Raw genomic sequence first — 11,488 nt, forward strand, 5'->3', positions numbered from 1 at the left:
ATGAGCAACCGGATGCTCAATTGTTATCCCAGTTGATATACAATAATAAGTAAAGGTCTGAGATGTAAACTCATCAGCATTATCAAGATGAATTGTCTTAATTGTATAATCTGGAAATTGTGCTCTTAATTTTATTATTTGTGCCAACAATCTCGCAAATGCCATATTGCGAGTTGATAATAAGCACACATGTGAAGATGCATCTACCAAAATCATATAATATCTTAATGGTCTACATGAAGGGTGAATGGACCCACATATATCACCCTGTATACGTTCCAGAAATGTAGGAGATTCCATCCTAACTTTAATAGTTGATGGTCTAATAATTAATATGCCTTGAGAACATGCAGCACAAGAGAATTCCTTAAATTGAAGAATCTTTTGATTCTTCATTGAATGTCCATGTGAATTCTCAATTATTTTACGCATCATAGTAGAACCAAGATGACCCAACTGGTCATGTCAAATAATAAAATTATTTTGATTAGTAAACTTTTCATTTACTAGGGCATGTGTTTCAATCCTGCTAATAATTGTGTAATATAAGCCGGAGAAAAGAGCGGGTAATATTTCAAGCACATATTTCTTACCCGACTTTATTGTAGTAATATAAAGATATTCAATCTTTTCATTATTTGTAGTCTCAATGTGATATAAACTTTGGCGAATATCTTTTAAACTTAGTAAGTTTTTTTGAGACTTACTACAATATAATGCTTCATTAATAGCCAAATTTATTCCTCCGGGTAGTAATAAATTTACTCTTTCTGAGCCTTCAATTAATTTTGTACTGCCAGATATTGTATTAACATTGGCTTCTTTCATCACCAAATAAGAGAAATATCATATATCTCTTAAAATAGTATGTGTTGTAGCACTATCCAAAAGACATATATCATCTTTTATTGATCTTGGATCTAACTGAAGACTAGATTATTTCCATATTCTTCATAAATAAACCAAAAGTACATCATAAGAAATACAAAAGACTATAAATAAAATAAACATTAGAAATTACACGAGGAATGTAGAAACTAACATATATGATGCTTTAGGAAAGTACACTAAGAAGAACAAACTACATAAAGACATAATATGAAAATAATAACTTTTCTTAAAGCTTTATTCCCTAGTAAGATAATTACTTCTTCAGTCAATATCCTCAAAGAAGTCTCCGGCTTCTAAATGGGTAATATTTGTAAGGCCTTCAAAATCATCATCTTTATATACAAGATTTGCCTCAGCATCATCATATTTGTTTGAGGGACCTGCTTTATCATCATTATTTTGAAAAGTCAAGTGTGCCTCCATATTGTTATATTTTTTTTATTGGATGCTTGATAAAGTTTGACAAAATGGTTAAGTGTACGACAAACACGTGCTCAATGATCTTTCATACCACACCTGTGGCAAATATTAACTCTGTCTTTTAAAGGATTATTTTGAGAATCCTTATTGTTCTCTTGTTTATTTCCACTATGATGACGATAATTATTTCACCCCCTTCTATGTCCATGTCCACATCCACGACTATGGCCACGACCATGACCACGATAATGATTTTGTCTTCCTTCAGACTTTTGAGAAACTGCTACCATATTCACTTCGTAAAATGGTGCAGATCTAGTGAGACGTGCTTCATAATTTTTCATTAAAAGGGTATTATGTTGCTCAGCCACCAGGAGGCATGAGATTAATTCAGAATATTTCTTTAAACCCTTTTCACGGTATTGTTGCTGCAATACCATATTTGAGGCATGAAAAGTATAAAGAGTCTTTTCCAGTAAATTCTCATCATTCACAATTTTCCTACATAATTTAAGTTGAGAAGTTATCCTGAATACAACAGAATTATATTCACTTACAGTTTTAAAATCTTGTAACCGTAAGTGAATCCATTCATATTGAGCTCTTGGCAATATCGTTGCCTTAAGATGGTCATATCGTTCCTTCAAACTGCTCCATAATTCAAATGGATCTTTTAGAGTTAAGTATTCAGTCTTTAACCCTTCATCGAGATGATGACGAAGGAAAATCATAGCCTTTGCTTTATCCTGACGTGATGTTTCATTTCCTTGTATAATAGTATTTTCAAGAGCTTTTGCAGCAAGGTGAATTTTAGCATCAAGGACCCATGATAAATAATTCTTTCCGAAGATGTCAAGTGCCACAAATTCAAGCTTTGATAAATTCGACATAATGAAAACCATCATTGAAAAATAGATAAATTATAATCAATTTGGGTAATTATGAAACAAGAAAAATAAAATAAAATAATAATAAGTCATGTAATATAGTATTCATATTTATATAAACAGAGTTCAACACATTTTTGAATCAATAAAATTAACCGAAAATTTCTGTGGCAAATTCTTAATTGAATTCAAAGAAAAATAAACAAAAAGAGAGGTAAAACTTAGCTGGAATTATGGCAAAGTCTTGTTACAGAATGATTTAATATACATATTCTATATATTCTTATAATATCTTAATAACAAATTTATAAAGATCTTACAATCTAAATTTGACATATGTATATATTTTAAAATTTTGAATAAAATGCCAATGTATAATTATTTTAAAACTTATTGGCAGTATACTCATAAAAATAACTGCATAGTGTCTTAAACCACAAATTATATGGATGTATCACTTTTATGTGGTTACCAGAATAATTAATTCCATGTAATGGAGCTTACCTAAGCATAGAATTGATTGGTTGAAAATATTTAAAGAATGGTAACATCTAAATTAACTGGTATATGTGCAGATTAGCCATCAATCTTGGGAAAAAGAAAATTAAACATACCAGAAAGCAGAGTGGTGGTAGCTAGTGTGTGCTGCATCGGACTTGAGTAGAAGCTAATTCGTGCTGATAACGTATGATAAGATATAATTCAAAGTAACAATATATAATAAGGAAGAAGGAATAGATTTTTTTTTTTCAATTGTTTGTATTTTTCTATCTATTACAAGTCCTTTATATAGACATTAAAAGTGAAAAAAAATATGTCATTCAATAGTAGACCTGCACCGTAATTTAATTTTTCTTATAACAATTATATATTTTGTATACTTGCTAGAATAAATTTGACCGGTTATTTGGATAAACATCCCAATTAATATCTCCATTATTGTATTCCAGTTCAGCAACTTCAAGAGTGAGTTACAATTACCCCAACCCCGGCCGGTTCGATTCATATCCGCACAAATTCACTCGCCGGAGTATTTTTTCAGCCAGCAAAAGACCAATTTAACTCGCCGGAAATTCGCCGGATTTGGGTGGGTTGTTCCATGAGGAATTGGTTATGGTAAAGGTACAAATCTAACTTAAGTTGATTTCTTGTCTTCTTCATTTGATTACTGAATCAATACATGTATATTGAGAAAGATATATTGGACTTCAAACCATTGTGAAGTTTCCAGCTAATATTTTCAAAGTTTTTCCTCCTAAATAATACTACTCCACCTTTTTATTAGCTGACTTCTAATTTTCCGTAGGGGTTTGGACAATATTAGAGTTATAAAATGAAGAAAAAGCATTTGAAGCTGAAGGTTAAGAGAAAAAGTTTTTCGGAAGTTCAAATTGTATTTTGATATGAACTTCTCGCGGAAAAAGTTCATACAAGTTAAAAACTTGCAACTAAAAAAATAAATATAAAATAACATTTTAATATTTACTCGAAGTTCACATACTCAAATAACATTTATGCCTTCGGAGGCATTTGGACAATATTTGGTTGAAGCTTTAGAGCACCTGAAGCTGAAGTTGAAAAAAAGTTCTAGAACTGAATACTATGATTTTTACTTGGAAAAAAAATTAAAGATTAGTGAGTGAACAATTTTTTCACTTGAGATACTCTTAAAAAGTTTTTCAATATTTCACCAGTATTTCAAATAGTGAAGTTCAATATTTAGAAACGCTAATGGTCAAACTAGTTTTTGTACATAGAATGCCGTTTGGACTATATTTAATGTATGTAGGAAAAAAATTGAAGGTGAAGTTAAAAAAGTGCAATATTTTGAAGGTAGCAATATATTTGACTAGGTCCCTCGAGATGCCTTTTCATCATTCAACCATTTTTTGTCACTTGCTGTATAGATCATAGTACTCCATATAATATCTAATGACTTGCAGATTTCTGTGTTTGTTTAATGCTACTGCCTGGTATGATCCAATTTATGTATATCTTTAATTTCTCGAAGGGTCTGTCTTTTGTCCGATTTACGCAAAGGAGCAATTTTTACTGCTGATGATTACCTTTCTTGTTTTACCTTGTACTTTATACCTGTTTGAGATTCAAATTTTGTTCAAACTCAATAATTCTTCTCTATTAGTCGAAACAGTACAACTGCTTTAATCTGGGAATATGCTGGTCTAATTCTAAGATAGATGGTGAATTTTGTTGCAACTTTTGGCACCATCTTGACCTTGTCATCTATCAAAATTCTAGGAAAGGGTGTTTGTTGGGGGGGGGGGCAAATGCAGTAGAGCGATAAAAGAACTAGCCCCAAATGCGGGGAACAATTAAATGATTTCTGCAGGGCTCTGAATTTTGCATTATGTAGCTTGTTGCAGTCATCAACAGACAGGCAGATCTACTGGAGGAGCCTCCAATGATTCCAATTCACTAACTCCGTTTTCCACAAGGAACGCCATCGCCAAACCCCAGCCAATGTGAACATCCAAGTGACAATGCATTAGCCACACTCCTGGTTAAGTCAATAATATGAGTTAATTTGTAGCATTGAAATATGACATGGTATAGAAAAAAGTTGGGAATATTTGGAGATGTGAGTACTTGTTTCCCTCTATCTATTCTCTTACCTGGATTGTCAGCGACAAATCTGATGACTGCCCATCCATTGACGGGTACACTGGCCGTATTTCTGAGAGGTGGATCAATAAGGTTGAATTTAGCTGTATCTCTTTTGGGATTAAAGTTACCGAAACCCTCCGCAATGATGTAAAAATCATATCCGTGGAGATGAATTGGGTGGTTCTCAGCTGTAAATATGCTTGTCCCCTGTAACACAACCTGCACTCTTGCGCCATATTTCAGTTTGTACAGCTTTGTTCCTGGAACGGGTTGCCAGAGTGATCGGCTTACGTTACCCGTGTAATCAAATTTTACAGGAGGGTTTGCTGGGAAATCAGTTGAGAAGACACCAGGTATTCCTTGGTGATGTGCTTGTAGCAGGGAAAAGTTGGATGGTAGCACAAAAGATACATTGTTCATACTGGCAGCGAATCGAGTGCCATTTGGACCTTGACAATTACTCGAGCTTGCACCTCTTGGGCAGTTGTTCAGTCCCAGCCCGACTGTGAAGAATAGATTTTCGTCAATTTCAGTGGGCACCTCGACCTTTCTCGGGCTTCTGAATTTGGTTGTGAAGGCTGTAGCAGTGGCCGTGTCATTATATGCTGGTAGAGATGGGAAAACTGGATTGGTCTTGACACAATTAGAAGAACAAGAAGCTGTCTTGTACTCAAGGATGGCAGTGGTTGTGGTATTATCAAAGGGGGCGCCTTGAGCGCTAGCATAGGCACGTGCTGCCATGTAATATTTGGCTCGTGGCTGATCAGTTGTGATTAGGACGTCAGTTGTCTGGCCTGGTCCGAGCATAAGGACTGATGTTGTGAAGGGTTTAACATAAGAGGCATCTGCTCCAACAACAGTAAGTTTGTGGTTGGCGACGGAAAAGAAAAGTTGTTGGTTGAGTGCAGCGTTGATAACTCGGAGGAGGTTGGTTTCACCCGAGTCCACAGGGACGATGGTAGTATCTGCATAAATGTGATTTCTATGAAAACATGCCCATGCCCTGATCACATCAGGTAAATAATCATTTCGTAAACGTTATAAATTGGTGTTTATACTGTGTATAAATTGCTTGATCATTTCATGTTCTAAGAGTATTGGAACACTATCTGGAGTATTTAAACATAATGCTTTAACTTTGTTAGGGGGGAATTTCTAGAGTACTCTTGACTTTATGTATAAAAAAAATCTAGATTTCACCTATGTTGGTCTTCTTAATTTCTGAGGCACGTCTTTCTTACAACTATTACAGACATTCTGGGGATCAGAACTAACCTTGACTGGAACACTTGTAGAGGTCACCTGGTTGACCATTAATGGTGTATGCATCAGATACATTAGGAGCTGCTCCTGTTCTTGTAGCTCGTCTTATAACGTCAATAGGGTTTGCATCCCACCACTCACCTAATCAGCATTTACAAACTTTCATTTCAAGGAATTTTCTTAGGGACAACAGTTTATGATCAATGTTTCAGGGGGTAGATTGGAGAAACTGCGTAACTCTTATAGTAAGTAGTATTCATTTAAAAAATGATTAAAGCTTCTGGTAATTAGAGAAGGAAGTAGTACCTAGAAGAATTGGCGTTTCTCTTTTGGGCTTAGGAAATGGATATGAGTCTCCTTCTTTGGGGTGGATAATTAGAGCTCCATAAACAGTGGCCCTGAGCCACGAGCTGTGAGCGTGCCACCAAAGAGTCCCTTCCTGTCCTTGAATGGTAAACCGGTAAGTGTAACTCTTTCCTGGTCTAATTGGGCACTGAGTGATAAATTCTGGTCCATCTGCCCATCCTGTCCTAATCTGCCTTACCCCATGCCTTTTGGAACATAACAAAGTAGTATAAAAATTGAAAAAAAAGTAAATAGTCATTACTGATATGAAATATAATCATGCGTAATTCATTCTGCATTGCATGCATGGACATACCAGTGAATGGTGACATTGTATTGAGCTTTATTGACAACCTTGACGACCAGAGTATCACCATTGTTTACTTCTAATGTTGGTCCAGGGAATTGTCCATTCACCGTTATGGTGTTGTGAGTCATGCACAGCCTCTTCACTGGTGTTGCTTGAATCTGTTACGAAAAAACAGAGGTCAGTATCGTAGAGTTTGTAACATTTACGAAATGTTAGCAAATTTAATGAATGGAAATCTTGGATAGCTTACAACAAAATCATGGTGGTGAGTTTTCGCAGATGCTGCATTTGCCAAGAGAAGCAAAATGCACATAAAGAAGAAAGAACTCAAAGGGTTGGCAATGCTGTTGAAGGCCTCCATTGTTTTCCTTTTCTTAAAACTCGCGGTCGAGTATTGGTAGATGCAAGTCAGTGTTTGTTTGTGAAAGATTGGAGAGTTGAGGCTATGCTTTTATAGGGAGAGAAGTTGTCGGAGGCAACTCTTAGTTCAACCTTGTAAAGCAGTTGGTTCACCCACTTAGCCTATCTCTAACTGCAGTAAGTAATTTGACATGCTTACATTATAAGTCTTTTTCTTTGAGTTTGTTATATTCTCAATTTTCAAGGAAACATCATTTTTTATGGTTTTTGCTTAACATTAACGATGTACTTTTATCCAAAAAACCAAAGTTTGTTGTTATGATTACATACCATGTATTTTCCTCTATCACAAATTGAAGGGAACTTCTACTCTTTGTTAATCTTAAATGCTCATCAAAAATGGTGAAACAATTACGTTAAACAAAGAGAGAAATGATATACATATACATCTCGAAAAAAGAAAGGAAGAAAACAAGTTGAAATGATTCAGATGTGTACTCGACATACGAATAATTTACTTGAAATATTATTTTGTTTTTTAATTAACTAATGCCATCAAATTTCTATTATTAGCTAAAGCTCTTGTCGTAAGAAGAAGTGACTATCTCGTTATGTTTCAAATCCAAAGAACCTATTGCTGTAGATTAAGAATTAGTTAAAACGTAAAAATCTATTGGGTCATAGAAGTCATAGGTTGGTGTCGCACGACAAGATCTTTACCAAAATTAGATAAAAGAAATTAAATTTGATAGTTAGGCTTATTAAATCAAGACTGCATATTTGTTTGTTTTTTTTTAACTTGGACTTTACTAGTGTTCGTAAATAATGTTGAAGGAGAAGATCAAGTACGTTTCCCTGAGAGATAACATATCGAAGTTAATCGAGGTACAAGTAAGCTGACCCGAACACTAGGGGCGTCAATGGTTTGGTTCGGCCGGTTATTTTATAAATTTTGTACCATATCAATTTTTCGGCTATTCTATTATATATAACCAAAATTAGATTTTTCGAAACCGTCCCAGTTTCTCTTCGGTATTGGTACGGTTTAGTTTATTTTCGGTATTTTTTTAAATGCCATATACAAGTCAATATTAGAAGTAGAATGCAATAAAACACGTACTTTTATAGGACTTAGCAAAACTCTCTAAATATTTTTACTGTTTAAAAAGTGATAGATTAAGAAAACATGAAAGATGATGAAGAGTATAGATCCATTAACTATTCTACAACAACGTAAAAGAAATTAAGCAAATACAATATATATATATATATATATATATATATATATATATATATATATATATATATATATATATATATTAACAAAGTGAAAAGATATTAACAAAGTTGAGACTCAAGAATAAAGTTTATACAAGATTAATATCCAAAAAGATAAATCTAAATCATATGAAAGGAAACATATTCAACATATTGTAGTTTGTTACTCACAATCGCTAGAATATCTTATATTTTACTAGTGAATATGCTGGAAATAATTTAATTTTAATAGGAGTAGCATAATAGGTTTGAGAATTAGGATTTTGAGTTTAATTACTTGTGGGTTGTAATTGTTTTCATAATTCCAACGCCCAAGGAAAAAAATTATATTTTATTATTTTTAAACTTAATATATAGATATATTTTTCACATGTAAATTTATTAGGTACGGTTCAGTAATTTTCGGTTTATTTTTGTAAAATAAAAAATCTACCCTAATTATCGGTACGGTTATAAAATTATATAAAAACCTACGGTTTTATTAAAAGAAACGTAAAAATCAGTTTGATACGGTACAGTTTGGTTAATTTAGTCGATTTTTAAATATCTATTGACACCCCTACCAAACACCACAGTTATAAAAAAAGTAATAATACAAGTTTGACCATCTATGCAAAATTAAAGTTTGATCATCTTGGTCAAAGTCCTGACCAGCTAACCGACCGGCGGCGGTCGGTTTCTTTGAAAGTATATCAAAATTTGATTTCTCGGATTTTGGCGCTAAAATAACCGATCGATTGTGTGATGACCCAAAATGTCATCTTTAAAGTTAATAATTAATTATGTGTTCTAAGACCCCGAAAAATACTATTTATCATTACTCGACTTGCGTGCGCAGTCTGTAAAATTTTCCGAAGAGTTTTTATGTGAAAAGTGGATTAAAATGTGAATTAGAGCTTTAAAACTCAATTGAGTTGACTTTGGTCAACATTTTGAGCAAACGTACTCAGATCAGTGTTTTGACAGTTTCGGTAGGTCCGTATCGTGATTTGGGACTTAGGCGTATGCCCGGAATCAAATTCCGAGGTCCCTAGTCCGAGATATGGAATTTTGATGAAAAATTAAAAGATTAAGTTCAAATAGTGACCGGATGTCGAATTATGTGCAAACGACCCCGGAATAGAATTTTGATGATTCCAACAGTTCCATATGGTGATTTTGGACTTAGGAGCGTGATCGAAATTTTATTTGGAAGTCCGTAGTGAAATTTGGCTTGAAATGATTAAAATAGGAATTTAAGTTTGGAAGTTTGACCGGGGAGTTGACTTTTTGATATTAGGGTCGGAATCCAGTTCCAAAAATTTTCATAGCTCCGTTATGTCATTTATGACTTGTGTGCAAAATTTGAGGTCAATCAGACTTGATTTGATAAGTTTCGATATCGAATGTAGAAGTTGGAAATGCTAAGATTCATTAAGCTTGAATTGGAGCATGATTCGCGATTTTAGCGTCGTTTAATGTTATTTGAGGTTTCAAATAAGTTTGTATGAGTTTTTAGGACTTGTTGGTATATTTGGTTGAGGTCCCGAGTGCCTCGGGTGAGTTTCAGATGGTTAACGGATAAAAAATTGGACTTAAAAAGCTGCTGCAATCTTTTTCTCTTCTGCTGGATATTCTGGGCTGTGATCGAGCCCAAGATCGAGCCCAGATATCGATCCCAGGGTCGAGGCCAGAGACGAGGCCCAGCCTCGATGCCATGATCGAAGGCCCAGGCTCGAGGCCATAATCGAAGGACCAGGCTTGAGGCCATGATCGAAGGCCCAGGCTCGAGGCCATGATCGAAGGACCAGGCTTGAGGTCATGATCGAAGGACCAGGCTCGATGCCATAATCGAGGCCATGATCGAGGTCCAGGCTCGAGCCTGTGATCGAAGCCACGATCGAGGCCTAGGCTCGAGGGCCATGATCGAAGCCACGATCGAGGCCCAGTTCCGAAGGCTACCTGGGCAGATTTATAAAAGAGGGCATTCGTCCCATTCGCCATTTTTAACAAACTGGAGCTTGAGCAGAGGCGATTTTGATAGATTTTCAAGGAAAGACATTGGGATAAGTGATTCTAACTCGGATTTGGTCTATATACACAAATATATCATTGTTTTCACCATTTAATTAGTGTTTTGAGATTGAAATTTGGGAAATTCTTGAAATCTCATAGAAACGAATTTTCGAGATTTCGGTATCGATTCGGAGTCGGATTTAAGTGAAATTGGTATTGTTGGACTCTTAATTGAATGGGTTATCGGATTTTGTGAGTTTTGCCGGATTTTGAGACGTGGGCCCCACGAGTAATTTTTGAGCTAATTTCGGATTTTATTGAAAAATATAGTATTTTCTTATGAAATTGATTCCTATAATTTTTGTTGACTGTATCAAATTAATTATGACTAGATACGAGTCGATCAGAGTCAGAGCATCGAGGAAAAAGCATACTACTTGGTTAAATTGGAGCAAGTCGAGGTAAGTGACTTGTCTAACCTTGTGTGGAGAAAATTTTCCCTAGGATTGATATTAATTGTAATGTGATGAAAGTCATGTACACGAGGTGACGAGTGTGTACACGGACTAAATGTGAAGGATTATGTTTTTAAATTGTGAAGATCACTGTTGCATATTAATTAAATTATTAAATCTTGTTATATTCTCCATCATTGATTTGATTTATATACTTTAAATTTGCTTGACCTTATCCTGCTAATTGTTTTACCTGTTTAGTTGAAACTTGGTTTCTTTTATTCTGTGCATTATTTGAAGTTGATTTTCTTTAATTAAATATTATTAATATGAAGTATTTGACATTTTTAAATTTGGTATTGAAGTAACGTATTAAAGATTTTGAAATATTATTTTGCTGAATTATTTATTCCTGAATATTTTTGTATGATTTTCGTACTCATTGTAATGGAGCCGTGAGCTCTTTATTGTGAAAAAATATTATTGATGATTTATGTTGGCATGAGCCGTGAGCTCTTTATTGTGAAAAACATATTGTTGTTGAAGTATTTTGGCAAGTTAAATTATTTGAACACTTGAGGTACAAATTGTGATATATTGTGATATTGATACGCATGCGGTGGTATAAGGTCTGGGTATTGAAACGCATGCGGTGAGAT

The 11,488-nt window shown here is 34.4% G+C and overlaps 2 protein-coding genes and 1 long non-coding RNA gene across 4 annotated transcripts; 1 reads left to right on the forward strand and 2 right to left on the reverse strand.

Annotated features, from left to right (window-relative positions):
* Window positions 1-1,499: 1,499 nt before the first annotated feature.
* LOC104119122 (uncharacterized) lies at window positions 1,500-2,213 on the reverse strand. The gene has a single exon (XM_009630545.1). It carries the CDS (start codon window positions 2,211-2,213, stop codon window positions 1,500-1,502), a length of 714 nt encoding a protein of 237 aa, XP_009628840.1.
* Window positions 2,214-3,122: 909 nt separating this feature from the next.
* LOC108949026 (uncharacterized) lies at window positions 3,123-7,389 on the forward strand. Its single transcript, XR_001973791.3, has 4 exons — window positions 3,123-3,320; window positions 4,573-5,839; window positions 6,833-6,918; window positions 7,021-7,389. It is a non-coding gene; the product is annotated as an uncharacterized lncRNA (long non-coding RNA).
* Window positions 4,579-7,120, reverse strand: LOC104119121 (laccase-12-like). 2 transcript variants are annotated; one of them, XM_009630544.4, is made up of 6 exons: window positions 6,992-7,120; window positions 6,748-6,899; window positions 6,393-6,637; window positions 6,099-6,227; window positions 4,832-5,788; window positions 4,579-4,716 (listed from the first exon to the last, which is right to left on the reverse strand). In XM_009630544.4, exons 1-6 carry the CDS (start codon window positions 7,100-7,102, stop codon window positions 4,586-4,588), a joined length of 1,725 nt encoding a protein of 574 aa, XP_009628839.1. In that variant the 5' UTR covers window positions 7,103-7,120; the 3' UTR covers window positions 4,579-4,585. The 2 variants fall into 2 exon arrangements, with proteins under 2 accessions (XP_009628839.1, XP_033508151.1); XM_033652260.2 differs by having other exon boundaries at window positions 4,635-5,788.
* Window positions 7,390-11,488: the final 4,099 nt, after the last annotated feature.

Source organism: Nicotiana tomentosiformis, chromosome 5, assembly GCF_000390325.3.
Source record: "Nicotiana tomentosiformis chromosome 5, ASM39032v3, whole genome shotgun sequence".
NCBI lineage: Eukaryota > Viridiplantae > Streptophyta > Magnoliopsida > Solanales > Solanaceae > Nicotiana > Nicotiana tomentosiformis.